Source organism: Zychaea mexicana (genome assembly GCF_025766255.1).
Source record: "Zychaea mexicana strain RSA 1403 chromosome Unknown BDB00scaffold_3, whole genome shotgun sequence".
Taxonomy (NCBI): Eukaryota; Fungi; Mucoromycota; class Mucoromycetes; order Mucorales; family Lichtheimiaceae; genus Zychaea; species Zychaea mexicana.
This window is the reverse complement of record NW_026516666.1, coordinates 938321-958586: the sequence shown is the minus strand read 5'-3', so window position 1 is coordinate 958586 and position 20266 is coordinate 938321. Positions and strand designations below refer to the sequence as shown.

At 41.6% G+C, this 20266-nt stretch overlaps 10 protein-coding genes across 10 annotated transcripts; 4 read left to right on the top strand and 6 right to left on the bottom strand.

The window, feature by feature from the left end:
• Positions 1–159: 159 nt before the first annotated feature.
• On the bottom strand, positions 160–567 carry BDB00DRAFT_333357 (uncharacterized protein). Its single transcript, XM_053116979.1, has one exon. It carries the CDS (start codon positions 432–434, stop codon positions 195–197), a length of 240 nt encoding a protein of 79 aa, XP_052985352.1. The 5' UTR covers positions 435–567; the 3' UTR covers positions 160–194.
• A 565-nt stretch (positions 568–1132) lies between these two features.
• Positions 1133–1732, top strand: BDB00DRAFT_333575 (uncharacterized protein). Its single transcript, XM_053116980.1, has 3 exons — positions 1133–1266; positions 1353–1418; positions 1552–1732. The coding sequence occupies exons 1-3, from the start codon at positions 1164–1166 to the stop codon at positions 1692–1694; spliced, it is 312 nt and encodes a 103-aa protein (XP_052985351.1). The 5' UTR covers positions 1133–1163; the 3' UTR covers positions 1695–1732.
• Positions 1733–1813: 81 nt separating this feature from the next.
• BDB00DRAFT_333271 (uncharacterized protein) lies at positions 1814–3955 on the top strand. The gene is made up of 3 exons (XM_053116977.1): positions 1814–2337; positions 2414–3147; positions 3351–3955. Exons 1-3 carry the CDS (start codon positions 1951–1953, stop codon positions 3526–3528), a joined length of 1299 nt encoding a protein of 432 aa, XP_052985350.1. The 5' UTR covers positions 1814–1950; the 3' UTR covers positions 3529–3955.
• Position 3956: 1 nt separating this feature from the next.
• BDB00DRAFT_798267 (aminotransferase) lies at positions 3957–6049 on the bottom strand. The gene is made up of 8 exons (XM_053121599.1): positions 5884–6049; positions 5617–5708; positions 5435–5543; positions 5243–5353; positions 4867–5161; positions 4715–4777; positions 4341–4633; positions 3957–4249 (listed from the first exon to the last, which is right to left on the bottom strand). Exons 1-8 carry the CDS (start codon positions 5968–5970, stop codon positions 4118–4120), a joined length of 1182 nt encoding a protein of 393 aa, XP_052985349.1. The 5' UTR covers positions 5971–6049; the 3' UTR covers positions 3957–4117.
• On the bottom strand, positions 5891–6778 carry BDB00DRAFT_798265 (uncharacterized protein). Its single transcript, XM_053121598.1, has 2 exons — positions 6116–6778; positions 5891–5971 (listed from the first exon to the last, which is right to left on the bottom strand). Exon 1 carries the CDS (start codon positions 6306–6308, stop codon positions 6123–6125), a length of 186 nt encoding a protein of 61 aa, XP_052985348.1. The 5' UTR covers positions 6309–6778; the 3' UTR covers positions 5891–5971; positions 6116–6122.
• Positions 6779–7246: 468 nt separating this feature from the next.
• BDB00DRAFT_754128 (uncharacterized protein) lies at positions 7247–8215 on the bottom strand (the record flags this gene model as incomplete). The annotated part of the gene is made up of 2 exons (XM_053118735.1): positions 7247–7881; positions 7978–8215. The coding sequence occupies 2 exons, from the start codon at positions 8213–8215 to the stop codon at positions 7247–7249; spliced, it is 873 nt and encodes a 290-aa protein (XP_052985347.1).
• A 790-nt stretch (positions 8216–9005) lies between these two features.
• BDB00DRAFT_333283 (uncharacterized protein) lies at positions 9006–10929 on the bottom strand. Its single transcript, XM_053116978.1, has 5 exons — positions 10605–10929; positions 10444–10489; positions 10250–10350; positions 9821–10105; positions 9006–9679 (listed from the first exon to the last, which is right to left on the bottom strand). The coding sequence occupies exons 1-5, from the start codon at positions 10734–10736 to the stop codon at positions 9197–9199; spliced, it is 1047 nt and encodes a 348-aa protein (XP_052985346.1). The 5' UTR covers positions 10737–10929; the 3' UTR covers positions 9006–9196.
• A 206-nt stretch (positions 10930–11135) lies between these two features.
• Positions 11136–11572, bottom strand: BDB00DRAFT_727372 (TAFII28-domain-containing protein; the record flags this gene model as incomplete). The annotated part of the gene is made up of 3 exons (XM_053118261.1): positions 11136–11221; positions 11328–11424; positions 11492–11572. Coding segments are annotated over 3 exons (264 nt in total), but the record flags the coding sequence as incomplete, so codon positions are not given.
• A 653-nt stretch (positions 11573–12225) lies between these two features.
• Positions 12226–14730, top strand: BDB00DRAFT_783668 (uncharacterized protein; the record flags this gene model as incomplete). Its single annotated transcript, XM_053120401.1, has 4 exons — positions 12226–13235; positions 13352–14037; positions 14122–14622; positions 14717–14730. 4 exons carry the CDS (start codon positions 12226–12228, stop codon positions 14728–14730), a joined length of 2211 nt encoding a protein of 736 aa, XP_052985344.1.
• Positions 14731–15607: 877 nt separating this feature from the next.
• On the top strand, positions 15608–17132 carry BDB00DRAFT_798245 (SWIB/MDM2 domain-containing protein). Its single transcript, XM_053121597.1, has 3 exons — positions 15608–15777; positions 15956–16383; positions 16623–17132. The coding sequence occupies exons 1-3, from the start codon at positions 15744–15746 to the stop codon at positions 16872–16874; spliced, it is 714 nt and encodes a 237-aa protein (XP_052985343.1). The 5' UTR covers positions 15608–15743; the 3' UTR covers positions 16875–17132.
• The last annotated feature ends 3134 nt before the right edge of the window (positions 17133–20266 follow it).

Genomic DNA, 20266 nt, shown 5'->3' with positions numbered 1-20266 from the left:
TGCACTAGCAGGTAGGCTACAAAGCCAAACTTGGTTTTCTCTTTCTTTATTGTCCCTCTTTATAGCTCTTCTTTCTCGCTCTCTCTCTCTCTCTCTTTCTTTCGCACTGCCGGCTTTTTTTTAACACTTCAGCGATTCTGGCCTCTTTCTAAAAAAAAACAATCCAGAGAAAGCAAGTTAACAATAACCCTCTTTCATTTGAGAGGAAACGCACAGAGAGAAAAAGAAAGAAAGAAAGAAAAAGAAAAAAAAAGACGCCAAATCTCACAAAAGTGAGCCCAATGCCTAATTTCTTCTGCCCAAAAACACGCTTTCTCTTTTCTTTCTCTTTTCTTGGTTTGGAAAAAGAAAAGAAAAAAAAGATATAAAGCAAAAAAGAAAATGGCGGCAAAAAATCTTTTTGTGATCTTTTTTTTTTTTTGTTTTTTTACCATGTTTCTCGCATTTGCGTGAAATGGGGAAGCCTGGGTGGAGAATGTGTAAACATGTGTGGTGTGCGTAAATACGAAACCCCCCTTGTGTGCGCCAACGAGATCGTGTGTGATGTGTGCATGTGTATAAATTGTATACAACGCGCATATTACAGAAATTGACCTGCACAACAACGTAACCGCAAATTACGTTGAGAACCCTATTTGAGAGACTTGCTTTTTGTGTATTTTTTTTTGGAAAGCATTGTGTGCATGAAAAAGAAAGAGGATGAAAAATAAAAACTTACATGTGGATGTATATTTTTGTTGTTTCGCAGATACCGGCCAAGTGCAAGCACAACAGCAACAGACCGTGCCAACAAGCAGTGATATCAATGACAACAATGGTGTTGAACGCACTCTGAACTTTCTACATACTGTTGGCGATCAAGGTGCAATCGAAACTATATCTCGCAAAAACGAACTTATTGATGTGATGGCTACTGAGGAACTGCCGCATCTGCGAAGCAGACTACTGGATGTGATCTTACACACCAACAACCAAGACGTTCTCAAAGCGTATGTATTACTGTCAATGCATCTCTGTGTGTGCACTATATCTTATCTCGCTGGTCACTGACTTTTGTGCTTTTCTGTATTGGTAGCCTTGCTGCATCCCCGAAAGCCTGTCGCAACTATCATGAATGGATCAAATGCGCCCTCAGAGAACGGGATTGGGTCATCCTTGGAAAAATGGTCCAAATTTTAAACCACCTGCCTCTAAGCCCCCAAACATTAATTGATTACAAGCTCGGAAGAGCTATCAAGGTCCTTAAAGAGAAATGCAAGAGTAACGGTATGTAGTACGGTCACTGTCATTTCAATTTCAAAGATATTCACTAACTCTTTGTTCACTGCTATCCATATTCTATAAATGTATAGACAAAGAAGAGTTGCTGTCACAAACAATCCAACTGATGAACAAATGGAGCGACCAACACAACCACCGTATGTTTAATAGACTCATCTATATGAGAGAGAGGAAACAATTATTGTGGAAAGAACATTGATTGAGTTACACCAGTGGGTTATGCGTTGCTTTTACTAATAAGTCATCAACATGATTCTTCAAAATACATAGAACGCTCGGCTAGAAGTGACCCAAATACAGAAAGCATTCGTGATTCAGAATCACCGCCGTCATTTCCACCGTCTATAGTTCCTTTGGGTTCCTCCGTTGCCGAGAAGCGCAAATCACCTCGTAAGTATCCACTAGTACAGTAAGTAGATTGATCTCAATTAGACTTGATAATGAGCTAACTTATCTTCTTTTTTTCGTTCCTACTTAGCAACGACAGTAAGTCTGAACTATTCGCGACCAAAAGGAAAAGAAATGTTTATATTGATGAATCTGCCGTACCAACTCTATTAGATTAACAGCCCAGCGAAGAAAGCAGTACGGTTAGCTATCTCTGCTGAACCACCAGCCAAACCATCATTGTCTAAACCACAAGCTCAAGTTAATTACGGCTTATTCAATATGTTAAACAACGGTAGTCATACAAACAGTGGCTCTTCAAAGCTATCCAATCTGCGTCGCGAGGAGTCGTTCCTTGTGGAATCCTCACCACTATCATCATCATCAACGTCGTCATCAACAGCAACAACGACGAGGTATGGCAGTAGGCGAATTAGTAGAGATGTTCCTGTTACTGCGCACACTCGATCTCCGTTAATTGAAATTGGCCAACAAAATAGTACATCTTCTACTTTTCACACTGCTCCTATGGTGCCAAGTTTGAGTGATTCAAGTCCCAATGGTCTGCCTTTGAAGACTCCAAGTAGCCCCAAAAAGAAAAAATCGGTTAATTTTAAGAGCGACCATGTTTTGGTTCAAGTCCGTTATTATGCAAAGAATACTTGGGAGGTAAACACTATGATTATATCAAACGACAAATCATAAAAGAAATCACTTTTTTATTAACATGGGTTTTATCGAGTAGACCTCCGATCATCCAGACGGATTAATTGTCGATGATCGAGAAAATGAACAAGGCCCCGAAATTTCAAATCAGCATAATGGTCTTCCAACAAAATCACATCCTACGCTAGAAAACTGGCAATGCCCACCGCGCTTACTCCTGGCACAAGACTGTAGACGCGCAGGCATGATCTATACAGAAGAATCTAATTATCAACGACAGCTTGAAGCAATTACGCCACCTACTGTCTATCGAAGCATAGATGAAATACCACCTACACCTGAAGAACCTGACAGTCCTGGTTGTGAGAATGATATTGGTGTTAAAATAATTCCATTGGAAGACTTGGCTAATTACGGAGACGCAACATCCGAAGAATGTTACAATGATGAAATGGATGATTCTATACCGGAGAACAACAAGGGTTACAGTGCAACAACAGTGGATGATAGTGCATCTGTTCCCATCGCTCCTATGTCGTCATCGTCGTCAAAAGAATACCCAAATCTTGACTACTTGGATTTGCAAGGTATTTTGAATGCAGTTGCCTCTCAAACCGGAGCCTCTGCATCTACTTCTTCTATGACACCAACACAACAACAACAAGAACAACTAGCTGTACCTCAACACCAAGTACCTTCGCAGCGACAACATCAGTACTATCAACATGATCTCAAAAACCAACCACCGACACAACCAAGTAAACACCATAATAACAATAATAATATTAATCATTCAACGAATCCTTCTCGTGGGTAAGTAGTAAGACCACAACAGAACCTCATTTTGGAGGAGTGTGTGCATGGGAAGAGACGAGGAAGAGTAAAGTGATGTGGAGGGTTGAATGAGTGTGGTATAGATGAATAACAAAATAATCAAAACAACGGGCAAAAAATGGAAGAGTTTTCGGTCATCGTTAGGTTATTAACCAGACGTATCAATCATTACAAAATTATAGAAACCACCATCATCCGCATCGGTCTTCGCGTGGCGGTGCCGGCGCCGGTAGGAGTGACCAACACAACGGCAATAATCGACCATCCCGGCCTCCACGCGGAAGAGCGCGTTGTAGATACCTGAACACTAAAAAAGGCTGTCTTTTTGGCGATCGATGTAATTACAGTCACGACATTTAATCACGCAACTTATTCGTCAAAAAAATCAACCTTCCCCCTCTTTCCTTTGTTTACACACGTTTCATTCGCTGTTTGACTTTCTTTTCGCACTAACCCCCGCATCTTCCATCGTACTAAGCTTTATAAATGTCAAAACCATCAAGCACTTCTAGTACAAACAGATTACTCGTCTAATATAAAAGTATCAATACTACTACCTTTATTACCATCCCCATTCTAAAAGCACCATTGCTTTTTCATTTGAATTCGTATGTAGTACTGCTATGTAGGCTTGTTTGTACCTAGCAATATCATATGTATAACTAAAGTAATCAGTGGAAAAAAACAACACAGTATATCGAATAAAGAAAGCGAATAATCAATGAAAACTGATGTTTACACAGATACACTATCATCATGTATCTGACAACCTCATGCAATAAATTTCAAGTTAGTTGTATTGAATTCTATCATTCCGTGATATAAATAAGACAAAGTAGTGACTGATAGATACACTCTAAAGAGAGATGTGTAGAAGAAACGATACAGGACCATGAAAAAAGATGATAATGATTATGATACTTTAAAAAAGATGTTATGAGCAAGAAATCTAGTTGACAACAACCGACCAGGGATGTTCGACTTCACCGTATTGAATATCCATGATGGCTTCGTTAATACGCTTAGTGATAGGTCCAGCCTGCGAGGTAGAGTCGTTGGGATCAAGAGGAATGTTCAGATCCTAGAAAAAAGTTTTTAAGGTTTTAGTTACATATACAAGTAAGAGAAATCATAGTAATGATCATAATAGAGTATATTATCTTTTTGTTTACCTCGCCCATGTATTCAACGGCCTTGACGGGAGTGACAATGCATGCGGTACCAGCACCAAACATTTCGACCACACGACCATCCTTGACAGCATCACGGAGTTCAGGCATGGTCATCTTGCGCTCAGTGACTTTGAATTCGTTCCACTCACGGGCAAGCGACAAAATAGAGTCACGGGTAACACCGGGAAGAATCGAGCCATCCAACGGTGGAGTGGCCAATTCCAATTCGTTCTGTTCGTTCTTCCACAACACGAACAAGTTCATGGCACCAACTTCAGTAAGCTGATGGTCGTCTAAACATCGATAATTAAAAAAAAAGATTAGAATGCGAATCTATGGGATTTTGCCATTATTTTCCATCTATATTATCTTACCACCAAACAACCACAAGTTTTGCTGGTAACCCTTCTTTGCAGCAAGCAATTGAGGCAACAAACCTAATGATAATAATTAATGAGTCATTTAGCGTCAGGCCATACACGAATCATATACTTTAGGGAGATAGCCCTCCGGAAGAATATTTTACCAGGAGCATAGTTGCCACCAATCTTGGAATCACCGGTACCGCGAGGCCATGCACGGACGTATTCAGTAGTGGCCTTGAGTTTCACAGCCGAGAAACCAGTGGGATAATAAGGACCCACAGGGCTACCGATAACGAACAACAATGCACGGTTCGAAGCAGCGACACCAAGCGATTCTTGAGTACCAATCATGGTAGGACGCAAGTAGAGCGAATAACCCCGGCCCTCGGGGATCCAACGATCGTCGACCTTGAGGTATTCACCGATCACTTTAAGCAACTCCTCGCCTTCGAATTGCTACATGAGCAAATAATCAGTATAACCATAACCAATCCCCCAATCGAACAGCTAGCTCTGTCTCTTCATATATGTAATTACCGGAAGAGCAATACGAGCAGTAGAACGGTTCATTCTAGCCATGTTCATTTCGGGGCGGAACAAGCGGATCTTGCCCTGCTTATCCTTGTAGGCCTTCATACCTTCGAAGCACTATATACCCATCGTTAAGGTTAATCATCTTTGTCATGCCTTCCTAGCTTCTCCAATGTATACTTCTTTCGTGGTACTTGCCTCAGAGGCATAGTGGAAGACAACAGCACTGGGATCGAGGGAAATCTTGTCATAAGGACGAATTGCGGGGGCATCCCATCCCTTACCCTCGGTCCACTCGGCAGTAATCCTTTAAACGATGAATAAATCATAATGATGAGTAACATCTACGGATAATCGAGCACACATAAGTATATATTTACATGTGGTCCGAGAAGGTTCTACCAAAGACCAAGTCTTTGTTGGCAACCAATGCCTTGGGACTTTCATTCTTGGTGACGCGCAAAAGGCTTGCCTAACAATTTTCACGTTTAGTCATTTTTTTTTCTTTTTTGAGGAAATATGCGAGTTGGTTGGTGATAGAAGGTATGACTCATTCGCGTAATAAGTTTAAAGGTGTTGGGAAAGGGGGGAACAGGGTGAATGGTGTCGTGTCTCTTTTTGTTGTTGTTGTTGTCTGTTGTCTGTACCTGCAAGCCAGCGGCAGCAGTGCTGTTCCATCGCTTAGCGGGTTGAGCAAATCGTTGTCCGAGGAATTGTGCACGGAGGAATGGCATGCTGGTGATTCAATAAAAAAAGTAAAAAGAAAAGAAAAACCAGGATAGGCGGGACGATGGAGTGAAAAAATAAGGTGTTGGCTGAGTTATTAAATATTCCCACAATCAATAGCGAAAGGCGACTATCAAAGCAGCTAATGTTTACCTTACACTTACGCCACATAAAAAAAAGATGTAGAGAACCCTATCAGAGATCTGATATAATGGCATATCATACCGAGGAGTATTATAGCCTCATAATTTAAAAAGTTAACAACATGTCTAGTATATGTATGTATGATAGTAGTTTGAAAAGCAGAGTAGGTGGGGATGTTGACAGATAATGTTACTATAAGCATCACGACAAAGATTGTGATAATGAAATGACTACTGGTTTGTTTATGAAGCAGTCTTGAGAGCTTCGTATCCTTTCCTCCCACGATCTTTGTTATCGACAAAATTAACTGTATATGGCTTTACTGGAACTGTTTTTTGGAAGCCTTCACTGGTGACTTATGAGTAGCCGCTCTGAAAGATATAGCTATCGTGTACGTACTTGGACATTATCATTGCTGTAACTGACAACATATATTTCAAACAAGTACTCTGTTACGCTCATAATTTTACTGCATCGAGCATATATGATCTCTGACTAATGGTGATGATCGAATATGTTTGTGTTGAGGGTGAGGTTATGTGAGTCATGGAAATATTTGTACTCCAGCTGGCTGATATGCATTATGTAACAGACCCGTTTCCTTTTTGGCCGGCTAATATACCATATCATATCTAGCTCTTTTTGAACACTCTAGAAAATGGTTTAGCAAACATCCTGCTACTGTATACAGTCATTTGAAAAAGTACAACAAAAAGCAGCTATAGTATTAATACAATTTATTATTTATACTGTAGTGGTAGGCGATTCTCTAGCAAAAGTTTAATCCATTCCTATGTGAGTGCTTTTATTATTGTTGGATCGTGCTATCGCCAGCAGTCTGCTGTTGCTGTTGCTGGTTTTCCCTCCAGTGTTGCAGATGTTGTTGCTGGGCTGTCACCTGTACTGGAGCCGCCAAAGTACTCGAATTTCCGTTATGACTACCGCTACGAGCATCATGATGATCGTCATGACTCGTGGGACCTCGATAAAATATTTTAACTCCCTGCACCATGATGCGTGTGCTTATTATTGCCACACCCACGGTCAATGTTATCAGGATGATCAAAACGAGGAGCGTGTACACCAAGCTATACTTTGTCAACTTTACAGTAGAAAAAGAAAACGCCCAATTGTCATGTGTTAGTGTTTCAAGGTACATTGTGTGTACAGTAAGAAATAATAACTTACGCGATAGGGATTTTGACCAGTCAAACGTGGTTGGGCGATGGTAATAAGTCGAAACACAAAGTATACGATAGACAACGCAGCCAATACGGTCATTATACCCAATACCCAAGGTCGTTCTTGTTGAATGGCATAGCAAGCAATCGTGAAAAGAACAAATCCGAGTGCTCCTACCAATAAAGCTTCCATAGTAGTAGTGTAGTAATTTAGTAGTGCCGAAGGTGACAGCTGAGCGGCAAAGGAGAAGCAAAAAAAGAGGTCGAGCTTGATTAGCGCCAACAGCGTCGATAAAGAGACAGCTGCTTTCTTGAGTCGCTTGTTAGAAATACACTCGGATGATGATGATGGCGATAATTGATGACGAGGGGAGAGCCCACCGTGGTAGTGCCACGTAAAGTGTCCATGAAGCCAGATAGAGCACGCAAGAAAAACGAGATTGCAAGCTGCGACAATCGCCAGTATAGCATATTCATATGGCGGTGCAACGCTGTGAGCCAGTTCGTCGTCACAACCAAGCTCAATCATCCATTCCTCCAACGATTCGTTCTGGATTAGGGCTTGAATACCCACAAAAATTACAAATAGTAGCCCTGTTTAAATCATTCAAGTAGTATGTAGCAGAATGGGCGGATTGTGTTTAGTTTATACTCCCCAATCAAGTTGCTATATGCTGAACGTGTACCCACCGAACAAAATGAGAACATATAACTGAGCGGCCAATCGCTGCCTAAGTGTGTCAACGCATAAAAGTAGCTGGTAAACCGCCATAGCAATGACAAGGCCACGGTAAATCAAGTTGGTATACGACGCACCAACTCCAGCTGGAGATAAAATGCACTTGGATGATTGGGAAACTGTTTGATGTACACGAAACCCTTCAAGTATGGAAACGGTAACTGCTTGAACGAATAGGATAGTGAACATGCTCCCCAGTGAGTATTGGCTCGCTGTTGATGGTGCTGTAGTATTGGCAATAGTAGGATTATTTACTGCTGCTGTTGCTTGACGCTGATGGCAGTTATTGCCGCTTTGAAGACTTTGCAGATAAATGCCACACCTTGAAGAATCTGGAGATGAGGATTCTTTATTCATTGCAGTCTGTTGATGGTGGGCGTCATGGTATGGCGACGCTCGGTGGTCTCTTCCTTCTGTTGTAATTGCAGTATTTTGTTGCTGTGGTAATATAGGCGCCAAGTCATCGCTTCTCTCCGATTTGGCACGAAACGAAGAAGATGAGGAACTCTCTGGTTGTTGTGGGTGCTGCTGTTGCTGAGAGAAATCGTCGTGCTGATGGTGGTTATGTAGATATTCGTCGACGTTTGCGGCTGTCACTTTCTGTTCTGTTGTTGCTTCTGCTATCATTTTGCTTGAGATGGCCGTCGATGTTTCGATAATGTCGCGTGCGTTTTGATGATTAGTGAAAAGAGGAGCAGCACAGAAAAATCGAAAAACCTGGCCCGGTAAGAAAAAGATCGAAAGACACATTATCTTTCTGGAACAGATGGAACTTTCAAGAATCATCATAAATAAATGACCATGTACACAGCAACACCAATTGTTGTCTTCAGTGTACGGATTAAAAGGAGCGGATTTCACGTTGATTCTTCTCCTTTAACTACCACCACTGTGACACAATCAGCACAATATTCATACATGGTTAGGTAAAAGCGAAGAGCCGAATCAGTTGCAATTGACTGACCATTATGCCAGAGAAAAAAGAAGGATCACATGCACGAATTTCAGTATATGAAAGAGGAGAGAAGCGGGAATCGTCGAGAAAGAGAACAAGAGAATTGACGTATTGGTTTGGATTGAGAGGTAGAGGATGATGGGGTATTATTAACAGCAGCATTAGTGATAGTAGCAGCAGATATCTATTATAAGTAATCACATATGGTAAAGACACTATTCGGATGATGATCGACGGCGTCGATTCTTGTGAGCATCGTGCGGGTCAACCTCTCTATTGAAAAGGTTCGGTACTGACTTGCGTTTCGTTCTTCGCTGATAATCATCCAGCCGTCCAGTTCTTACAGCTTCGTGATCACGAATAGAGTTTCGATGTGGTCGCAAAGAACGAAACGAGAAATAACTTGTTTTTTTCTTGTTGTTGCTGTTACTATCATTCTCACCGGTGCTGCTATTTTTATTATCGTTGTTGTTGTTTTTGTTGACGTTGGATGATGGCGGTTCGTTGTTGAGGACAATGATGTTTGACCGGCCCGGACCAGCAGCGCGACCCACAGGAGGTGGCGGTGGCGGTGCAGCCATACCCGGACCTGCAGCCATGACCGTTCTTGGATGCATGCCCATCTCCATTCGAGCGAGCTCCATGTTAGAGATACCTTGCTTATGACTAAATGAGTAAATGCAGAGTCCCCAATAGACCTACACACACCCATACGGCCAATAGTATGTATGTATTGATAAGCAATCATTAATGGAAAGTATCTTCACTAGTGGGTATCCCTCTCGTTGTTGTCGTTTTCCCATGCTTCATACAATAACAAAACAGAAACAAGAACTCACGTAGAGTACAATCATTAAAAAGATAGAAATTAAGCCAAACTTGACTTCGTCTTCATAGAGTCGTTGACAGTTATAATAGTCGTCGTCATCGAATACAAAAGAGCTCGTTGCATTGGCAGAACTAGCCGCGGAGCTGATATGTCGTGCCGACGATCCGATACACCAAGTCATAAAATCTCCTCGTTGAACGGTAAAGTAACAAGCATTGGCGAGTCCATCGACGAGAAAAATAAAGAGTGCTGTCCACACAAGTCGAGAGAAAAGGCGAAGATACTCCCATCGGTTCTAAGAATAGAAAGCATCGTTTTTATTATTAGTTAGCATGCGCGTTTAAGGGTCTCTGTATATTAGATGGATATGAGATACTGCTGATGCTGATGATGATAGGTAGAGTAATAAGGACAAAGAAAGGTTTTCCATATGCATTACCCTAAAAAGGACAAAGAGTCCAACGAAACCGACAATCGTCAAAAGAAGACTGGCAACAGCAAATACATACAGTGGTGCTGCATCCATATGTGAAAAGAATGCTGTTGTTGTTGTTAATAAATCGTACATAAATAAATGCGTATTAGCAATGATGATGACGCACGGTTTCATTTGAGTATCAGGACGATACGTACGGCTCGATTCTTGAAATGACAATATAGCGAAATACAGTGATAGACCCTACAGCAGCGGATGCTTTTTAGACTTTGTTCTTTTCTTTTAATGCACTTTTCATATTTCATTGTGCAAATAGGTAAAAGAGGTGTAGTGATTCAAAGAACAAAAGAAAACATACGACCCAAACGAGACAAGAGAGTGTTGCGCCGACGCGTAAATGAATGCAGCCACAACATTTTCGCAGTGCTTGATGTTTTGTATGTACAAAGCGGTTTTTTATGTGCGGTGCTCTCCAGTTCATAGGATCCATTGTTTGATATGTACTGTGGGCGAATACGGGTTAGGATAAGTTGATAAAGAGAGAGAGAGAGAGAGAGAGAGAGAGAGAGAGAGAGAGAGGTAGAAAGACGGTGGATATATACTGTTTCAAGAGAGGTGGAGGAGAGAAAGAGAAAAGGGAAACGATAGAGCTGGGCTTGCCACCACAACCATTAAACAGCAGGAAAACGAACGAATAAGGAAGTGTGTTTGTGGTGGTGCAAAGCTAATTTTGGCGCTGCATCATCCCCAGTGTGGTGGTGGTGGTGATCTCTGGACAGTGAATTTCGTCTTCCCCCCTCCTTCGGCAACCCGGTCGTCCCGATCCGATCAACTCTCTTGTTTACCGCATAATTGTAAGCTTTCTGCCTATCTTGGATGCTGCACTCTGTTCGTGCTTGTACCGTCGATGTGCTTCGCGTAAGTGCTCGGGTCGGATTGCACCAGTGTGGCCCCATTCTTCCATCACCTCCCGTGCTGTAGTTTATGGAACGACCTTTTAGCAAGCGTAGCCAATGAATATCTCCACGTAATCGTTCCTCGTGTTGCCAAGGTGATATGACCTGCCCGCTATGTCTCTTACCTTTTTCTACTATTTCTCCAACGTATACTTTTGAAAAACCGGCAACGACAATCGCCATCGTCTGCGAGCACTGCTGATTCAGCACCTGGCTTACCAGCTATACAAATAACAGTCAGATGCGAAGAAGAAACGAGATACCAGTCATACCAAACACTTCGGCTTACCCTGCGGACGTTTGTCCGATTCAGTGCGGATCGTCTGTACCCTTCATATCGCTGTAACTGATCGCTGGAGAAGTTTTCTAGTAGTAACCTTGTTATATCCAGTTTAGCAACAGAACATATATCCATCTTGATACAAAAAAGAACCTTTAGTAGCAAACTCACTTCATATCTTCTTTTTGCTTTTCCATTTGTGCTTGCATAAACGCATCCATATCAGCAGCCAACAACTCGTCCTTATTCTCGTCTTCGTCCTCGGCTTCAGCGTCTTGGGGTTGACCGCCGGTTGCACCTGCACCACCAGCATCACCATTGCCTTTATTCGCTTCATTGTCTTGGTCTTCTCCTGCTTCGTCTGCTGCACCCGTCGCTTGTGGTGTACTACTTTCGCGTTCTGTTTCAACGGATCCCTGTCGTGATTGGCCTCCTAGTCCTGAAGGTGTCGCAACGCCCATAGATCCGCTTTGTCGTCGCTGATTGACCTGCGATGATCGTTTTAATGCTGCTGCTGCAGCCGCTGCGCTTGTTAAGTTACGATTAGACGCAGGTGGGCTAGTGGCATTATAGGGTGGTGAATTGGCAGGAAACATTGTGTGTGGGTTGGTGGAACTGCTGTATTGCGGACAAAGCGAGAAAGACTGAAGAGAAAAGGATCACAAGCCGAATTTCACTTGCAGCTCCGTTTTGCGCAGAGACACACATAACCGAAAAATACTTGTATACACACACAAGCCATAATGGCGAACTCTTCCTCAGATGAAGAGCCAACTGGACGAAACCAAACTAGCGCTCCACGAATCAAGTTAAAACTTCGTATAAATCCTTCTGGCAACGGCGATGCGGGTGTAGCGACTGCCAGTGGTAGCACCGGTACCGCTCCTGCAAATCCAGAATCAATAGACGACCGTAAACGGAAAAAGCACAAAAAGAAGAAATCACATAAGAAACGAAAAAGACAAAGAAACCAAGATTCAGATGTCGACGACGAAGTATCAGAACATCATTATACAGCACCGCCACAGCACCAACAAAAGAAACAGAAGCATCACACGCATCGCCATCGGCGTGAAAGTGAACAGGTTGATATTGATGGTGAGGAAGATTACGATAACCGCTTGAACGACGAGTATAACCACTTTCAACAACACGACGACGATAACGAACAAGGGTCATCGTCCTCGCACGTACATGTGGGAGGCAAACGGCCGTTTGCCTTGATTCATACTGAAGACGACGAAGAAGAAGAGGACAATAGCAACACGAACGAGAATATGGATAACAATGCTGGTAATGGCGCAGAGGGTCTAAACGACGACCAGCACAATTATCCGCAAGTTAAAGAAAAGAAGCAAAAGCATTCAAAGTCTAGCAGACAAGAAGAGTCATCATCGTCGTTTGATGATTACACGTACAGCAACGACAATATTAGCAACAATAGCAAGAATACCATCCACGACCGTACTGTACATCCAACTGAAACTGCTGCACATGCCCATCGTCCTCATCCTCCTACTCAAACTGCTTTTGCAAGCACAGCAGCAACAACAGCATCTACGACTACTACCAAAGCTCGTCAGCGTACAGCATCTGTCAGTACGACGGCTACTAATTTGGAACACAAACCAAAGAAACGTGGACGACCAGCCAAAGTAAAGGTCCCCCCCAAACCAGAGCCTCGCCCAGCACCAGAACAACCCAAGAGGGATCTCAAAACAATTGGTGCAAAACTGCTGGATACCTTGGAAAAGTATGTTATTGCTGTCAATCATATGCACAGTCGAGCGTAGTGATGCTGGTGGTAATCATCTAGCATTGAACATTTTACGCAAGCTTGCAATAACACATTTACATTCTAATACTTAGACGCGATTCTTATGGCTTCTTCTTAAAACCCGTGGATACTTCCATCGTTACGGATTATTTGACTGTAATCAAACACCCTATGGATTTCTCTACCATGCGGAAAAAACTTAAAGCGGACGAATATTCAGACATTGAAGATTTCCGACAAGACTTTTTACTCATTGTCACGAACGCTAAGACATACAACGCACCTGATACGATCTATTATCGCAACGCAGACCGATTGGAACATATGGGATTGAAAGCTATTGACCGTGCTGCTAAATCAGTCGTCTATGATTCTTCACAGCCCACAGAGGAAATGCGAGGTATGACTCCTCACAGCGATACTGATCAACATTCGATGTTTGGCAGTGTTCGACAGTGGGGCAGCATGGCCTCACGCAGAACATCCAGTATCTCAACCGCAGCTGGTGTGAAACGGGAATCGAATGTCAAAATGGAGGAAGAGGTGGATATCCTCGGTCTCGATAACGGAAGCTCTATCTACCCAGGACGGAAACCCAGTCGGCAACAGAGTGTGGATACTGCAATGCGTGATGATGCTGGTAGCTCCAGGGCAGGCACACCGGTGCGGACAATTGGTTTTGCTAGTGGTGGCGGTAGCACAAAGAAGAAAAAGAAGAAAGCGACAGAAGCAGGCATCGCTTATGCTTCAGATGGATCTTTGGCTGGCGTTGGTGGTGGTAAGTATCCTGTATCTACCGTGAAGGTTGTATGTATGTGGTTTTTTGCGTGCGCGCTAAACAACAAACACGTATTTTTTATAGTAAATGATTTACAAAGTCTGATCCCACCGGAAAAGAGATTTTCTGAAGTACCCGGTATTACGATGGTCAACACACACGCGCTGCCCTCTGCGTTCTACACATCACGTGCGTCCTATGACGAATGGGCAAGCAATAGGCACCCTATTCACCCTGCACACTTTGCAGACTATGGTGCATATACGGCCCTGGGTAACGAACCACCCGGTGCGTTTTACACAGCACAGGATGCATGTTACATTTACCCACTATACGGTGACGACCGAGGAGAAGCATACATGCGGAGTTTGTGGGAATTCGCGGGCGGCATGGACGATGAGGAAGAGGATGACGACGACGAATTGACAAAAATGGTTTATGAAAAGTCAAAATACCTGACCCGTGGAGCGTGGGATGTGCTGCAGGAAACTCTCAAAAAGGATGTACAAGATGTCAAGGATGTCAAGGCCGAGTTTGGTACCCTTGAAGCATCTGGTTTTAAAAAGGCGTATGAGAATGCAACAAGTAATGGGATATGATGGAAAATCACCTGCTTTCGACTTATGTATTAATTTACACATACACAAACACACATCTAATATACAGACTTGTTGTACAGTTTCTTTCTTATAAACCGCTTTGAATAATATAAGATATACATGTACTATAAAGTGCATATTCACTGTTGTCGATATATTTGCCATACTATGATAACGCCTTGTTTACACCGAAATCATGCCATCAGTTTATCATGTACTGTACATAGCGTGCGTGTTCTCTCATTGCTGTGACCATGTACGAATCAATTGATATATTGTACGGGGTTATTCACCACGACACATACTGTGGACTCGTATGATGGTCTATACAGAGCATATCTTTAGTGTACGATGTATATACCATTGTCAGAAGTGCATTAAAACACTTGATATAAACCGAACCTTTCTACTGAGTATGAGAGGAGATGAAGATCCATATTGCTATTATAACTAGCATAAAAATCACTTTAATGTAAATGTTAGCCTATAGATGAAACATGAAATGTACTTATCAACAATCCTCCCTTTGCTGTTGCAGTCTAAGCTTACTTATAACATGATCGATTGTCGTTGCTGCTGCTACTGTTGTCGGTGCTATACATTACGCTGAACGTATGGTAGCAAGAAAAATATCAATTGGCACACACGCATGCTGTCGTAGTCAATTGGCTCCTACACTCTGCTGCTTCTTTTTGTCACAATTGTTTGTGGCGGTAGAGCCACGACCGAATGCTGGAAGGCTGACCTGCTGCATAAACTTCAATAATAAAGCTAGGCTCCTCCTCTCTTGGCACGCCTGAATTACTGGAGTAAAGGAACGGTTTTTTACGGATAATATATTTGCTTGACATCAAAAGATTGCTTCTGCTCTATGAGAACCTGATATACTTTTCGCTTTTTAATCTCATCTTGAGAGTAATTTACTGACAACAAAGAGTCCACACACAAAGGACTTGCCCCCCTTATTTCCTCCCGTATCTCCGCTGACTTGAACATACACATAACGCGTTTGGAACCAAATCTTCCCCCACAATTACTTTTTCTTTGTGATACCTCCTTTCCTACCCCTCACTCACACACTCTCGCTCTTCACACCACAACACGATCATGGATATCAACACGCTTAAACCCCGGATCCTTGGTAAACATTTTCTTTTCTTTTTCTCTCGAATTTGACCATTAATTGTTATCCGATGTTGGTGCTTTGGGTTTTTCAAACGTCTCCTTTTTTAATACGCTATCAACCAATGCAGAGCACACATACTCACGTTTTTTTTAATATTCCTGTGTAATTCTTTGTTTCTGCGAATTGGTTATAGAGATCCTTCGTCAATCCAATCTCGCCAAGATTTCCACCAAATCTGTTCGAGAACAGTTGCAATTGGAATCAAGCGTGCCGCTTGGCGAGTACAAGAAGCCTCTCAAAGCTCTGATTGAACAGTGTTATGAAACGGTGCTCAGTGAACGAGAAAACGACGAATCAGAGGAAGAGGAAGAATCGGATTCAGAGGAGGAAGCGCCTATTGTGGCGAAGAAAGCCAAGTCTTCACTCGTAGTTGGCAAGAGCAATACCAAGAAAAAGCCTGCTGCTACGGCGAAAACGGCTACCAAAGCAAAGGCGACAAAGAAGGAAAAGGCACCTAAACGACAACGGAAACCACAAGATCCAGCATCCAAAGAAAAGAATCCGTTTACACGCACTTGGATTTTAAGTCCTGAGTTAGCAGCCGTCACTGGTGAACAAGCTGTAAGTTCCTTTTGAAGGTGGTATGCGTACTGCTACTACTACTACTACTTCCCTATCTGCACGAATTACTTTCTTGGAAGATTGATCACTGTGACTTAAGGAGTGAATCAGCATTATTTGATATTACTTGCACAAATACGACTACTCTCTGTCTATCAGTCGATCAATTGGATCTATCAACCTCCATGTAGTAGTCCTTCTATATACTTACATATATCAAATATTATGCTTTCTATTAGCTCTCACGTCCTAGCGTAGTCAAGCATCTCTGGAACTACATCAAAACTAACAACCTACAGGATCCAGAGAAGAAGACTCATATTTTCTGTGACGACAAGCTGAAAGCGATATTCAACAATGAATCGTATATGAGTGGATTCACCATGAACAAGTTCATTGGCAAGCATTTGGTAGGACCAGCTGCTCCTCCGGAAAGCGAAGGAGGCGGTGCTATAGAGAATAAGGCCATTGAAGGTGGACCAGTTGCATAGCTTTTTTTTTCTTCATCTTGCTCTCGTATTCTTTTTTTTATTTCGCTTGTCCCATCTCCTTGATATACCTCATTACTTGCTTTTTTTTTCTCTCTCTTTCCAACAAACAACAACAACAGCAATACACCCATCCACTCTTGACATAACACATAAAGCGATACTTTTACTCCATATCCCTTTCCAACTCATCACTTATAATGTCTTTATTCTCTCGGTTTTTCGCCGTAAAATATATATCTGAATAAGCACATACTGCACAGGTTTCTTTCTCTTTCGAATCATCAGCGTATATATGGATCATACGTTAAATCTTGGATAATGCTAACGAACAGGTCAATATATGGAGCTCTTATTCAACGAAAAAATAAGCGTCATACGTATAGTGCGAAGATTGATAGCAAGGGAATAATCTCTTGATAGAATGAAGAATTTAGAAATAATCATTTACAATATCATACAAAGACAGTGCTTAGTCACATATCTTATGTAACGTCGCCAGTATATCTACTGTTGCCCTTGTCATTACATATTCACTGTAATTCACTTCTATGCCTCCCCTGCTTTCATCATCTTCTCTTTCTGAGGGGGTTTTAGTATCTTCAATTTCGTTTGCTATCTGGGCATCATCCTGAAGCTCTTGTTTTTTTTGTAGAACCACATCCATGACTTGATTCCGATTGCGGCTTTTGCTGCCGGGATTATGGATCATAATTACTGTCAGTATAAGTGAGACCTCGGCTAAGAATATGGTTGGCAGCATTAAGTCGCAATCATAAAAGATTCCCGTGCCGAGGTTCACATTTTAATAAACTTTACGCTGATAATGAGGACAATCATTCATATGGCACAAGATAGGCATTTATACATGTTCAACGTTTTTCCATTTAAAACATAATATATTTATCGAACATTTGACGTAACATTGTTAATAGAAGATATGTAATATTCTACTTACATGAGGCGGTAAATGATAAAGTAACGATGATTGAAAATCTATGTTCTTAATGCAGATACTTTTTTATTCGTACGGTAGTACGTATGGTTGTCTATGTAAGCTCTGTAAACGGCATGAAGAGTCGTTGCTGCACATGTAAGACCCCTTGACCGATATGATATCACCTATATTTATGGGCTCAGAAAAGAAGCCGACGAAATCGGTCAGCCATAATATGGTGCTTTAAAAGCGTTGATTTTTCCAAATAGGTACAGGAGATCGTCCAACAGCTTGCTATGATAATAATAAAATACAACCTCGTGGTCTAAAGATGAATTTCATCAAGCAGTGAATCAGTCATCGTCCGTTTTGAAGATTGCCATGTTTTATGATATGATAAATATGTCTATTCCCCACCAATAGCTTGAAATGGAACGCGCATTCATCTTTATCTTCATATTCGATGTATCAATATCTTTGACTGCAAAGCAATGTAGACTAAGTATAATCCTAGCAATGTGTTGTATTGTACCGTATGTGTGGATGTTCCTTGAGCTTGTCGAAGCCAAGAGAGCTTGGATTAGAGCTTTGCTTTTATAGGACAAAAGTGCTATCGGCCAAGACTAAAACATCTTGACCCCTTTTTGGATTAACAATGCTTCTTTCCGCGGGTATTGTGAATACTGTATGCTGTATATCCCGTATGAAGTGTGTGGTGGTGAGAAACAATGTTGAATCCAATTTATTGTAATGGTTATCACTTAAAAATCTTCTCGTTGTCCAGATCGCGGATCATTGCTATTAGTATCACTGAAACGTAATAAAATTCTACCATTTATCCCGCCTCCACATGTTGTCTATCTCTTGATAATTACTGTACTTTCGACAGCATGAAGCACAGCCTGTACTTCCCATCATCGATCATTATTATGCACTCTGTTCTTCGACAATTCAACCGGGTCATAACGAAAAATTGTTAGTTACTGGAATACAGCACTACTAATTAGCTATCAGAATAAGCTATATCTACAAGTGTGTCTCCTTGTCTATTTCACGCTCGAAAACCGCTTATATAGCGCGCTCATGCTCCAATTGAAACAGTCGTGCTGATAAAATTTACAAAGTACAGGTCTGTTAGCCCATGTGTCGTAGGATTAACTTCTTTGTGGGCACGTCTGTTTCGAAGAGTTTAATATCAAAGATTGATGCCACGGCTTGATGGATATAATAATTATTAAATCTAGCTGATGGTCTCAGTCATAAATCTTTAAGACAGAAGAACTAACAGTGTATATAGTCATTTCACCCCTAAAATTGTTGTCAACAATACTATTAGTGACATTTCATTATTTTGTAATGATCATGAATTTAAGCAGAAGAAGCACTATGTATACGATTTTGTTCAACATATTGAATTATCTGATCTGATTACACACTTTATCAAAATCGTTGTGTTAGACTTCGATCTTTATTTTGTTGTCGATAAATAATCAAAAGCTTAACGAATTAAAATTACTGTCAGTCTTGTTTTTAACTTTGCCCAGGATTGTTTTACTTGAATCATCAGGTAGGCGGCAATGACACGATGTATATTGACATCTTATAAAGCGTAGTACCGGGTGTCTTTAAGTTATTATGTGGCCTCGCTGTTATCTCATAGCTCAATTATTATCACTGCTTAAGGTCGATTATGTGGCAAGACATGCCCATATGCATAAGCAAAAAATTAAAAATATTTGCGGCGCAAAAGTACGAAAAGGGGACGGGAATCATATGTACCTTCTCCCTAGAGTTGTACAGCTTGGTCATAAAATCATTTTGATCGATACAAGCTACTGCATGAAAAGCAACAGCAACATCCCCGCGACCGGAAACGGTGGCGAACAAAGGAGAACGAATGAAGAGGAGTTAGAGAATTTTAAGAGAGAAAGAACGGAAAACAAAGACACGAGATAATTGTAAATGTGCATTGGTGTGGCGTGTGCGTGTGTTATTTTGATTTCTTACACGAATGAAAGAACCGCATCGATTGTGGATGTGACGTGTGAGAACAGCATATGAGCCTGGCGGTATAAAACAGTAAAAGCAAAGCGACAAAATCGGCAAAGTGTTTCGGATTCTTTTGCTGATCTCTTTTGGCCTTGATCTTGTGCGGCACAAGAAACACCAATTCGTCCTTACACACCGGTTTTGCCTATTTCTTCCTTTAAACTGATCCATACTAATGCCAAAAAGCACATGAAATAGAAGAAGGCCTATGAAACTTTTCAAAGAAAAGGGGATGCAGGGACCTTGTCTTCTTACAGTGTAAACAGCCAGCATAAGGGCTGTGATTGATACAGTGGTGTCTCGATAGCAACACTAAGAAAAATAAACAAAAGGAATTTATTCAAACGTTGGCATGGTGATAAGTTGCCATGGTAATCAAGCCATCGCAGCCTGCACGTAACATGGCCAA

What these genes read in the sequence shown, in the direction of transcription:
- BDB00DRAFT_333357 (XM_053116979.1), bottom strand. Translation starts at nt 434, where the DNA reads ATGGTAAAAAAACAAAAAAAAAAAAAGATCACAAAAAGATTTTTTGCC.
- BDB00DRAFT_333575 (XM_053116980.1), top strand. Translation starts at nt 1,164, where the DNA reads ATGGTCCAAATTTTAAACCACCTGCCTCTAAGCCCCCAAACATTAATT. An exon ending in AGAGAAATGCAAGAGTAACG is followed by an intron (nt 1,267 to 1,352) that starts GTATGTAGTACG and finishes ATAAATGTATAG; the next exon opens with ACAAAGAAGAGTTGCTGTCA. An exon ending in GAGCGACCAACACAACCACC is followed by an intron (nt 1,419 to 1,551) that starts GTATGTTTAATA and finishes CAAAATACATAG; the next exon opens with AACGCTCGGCTAGAAGTGAC.
- BDB00DRAFT_333271 (XM_053116977.1), top strand. Translation starts at nt 1,951, where the DNA reads ATGTTAAACAACGGTAGTCATACAAACAGTGGCTCTTCAAAGCTATCC. An exon ending in ATGCAAAGAATACTTGGGAG is followed by an intron (nt 2,338 to 2,413) that starts GTAAACACTATG and finishes TTTATCGAGTAG; the next exon opens with ACCTCCGATCATCCAGACGG. An exon ending in TCAACGAATCCTTCTCGTGG is followed by an intron (nt 3,148 to 3,350) that starts GTAAGTAGTAAG and finishes ACAAAATTATAG; the next exon opens with AAACCACCATCATCCGCATC.
- BDB00DRAFT_798267 (XM_053121599.1), bottom strand. Translation starts at nt 5,970, where the DNA reads ATGCCATTCCTCCGTGCACAATTCCTCGGACAACGATTTGCTCAACCC. An exon ending in TCTTCCACTATGCCTCTGAG is followed by an intron (nt 5,354 to 5,434) that starts GCAAGTACCACG and finishes ATGGGTATATAG; the next exon opens with TGCTTCGAAGGTATGAAGGC. An exon ending in TGGTGGCAACTATGCTCCTG is followed by an intron (nt 4,778 to 4,866) that starts GTAAAATATTCT and finishes TATTATCATTAG; the next exon opens with GTTTGTTGCCTCAATTGCTT.
- BDB00DRAFT_798265 (XM_053121598.1), bottom strand. Translation starts at nt 6,308, where the DNA reads ATGCTTATAGTAACATTATCTGTCAACATCCCCACCTACTCTGCTTTT.
- BDB00DRAFT_333283 (XM_053116978.1), bottom strand. Translation starts at nt 10,736, where the DNA reads ATGGATCCTATGAACTGGAGAGCACCGCACATAAAAAACCGCTTTGTA. An exon ending in GTCATTTCAAGAATCGAGCC is followed by an intron (nt 10,351 to 10,443) that starts GTACGTATCGTC and finishes CAACAACAACAG; the next exon opens with CATTCTTTTCACATATGGAT. An exon ending in TTTTAATGATTGTACTCTAC is followed by an intron (nt 9,680 to 9,820) that starts GTGAGTTCTTGT and finishes GGGTGTGTGTAG; the next exon opens with GTCTATTGGGGACTCTGCAT.
- BDB00DRAFT_798245 (XM_053121597.1), top strand. Translation starts at nt 15,744, where the DNA reads ATGGATATCAACACGCTTAAACCCCGGATCCTTG. An exon ending in GCTTAAACCCCGGATCCTTG is followed by an intron (nt 15,778 to 15,955) that starts GTAAACATTTTC and finishes AATTGGTTATAG; the next exon opens with AGATCCTTCGTCAATCCAAT. An exon ending in CCGTCACTGGTGAACAAGCT is followed by an intron (nt 16,384 to 16,622) that starts GTAAGTTCCTTT and finishes GCTTTCTATTAG; the next exon opens with CTCTCACGTCCTAGCGTAGT.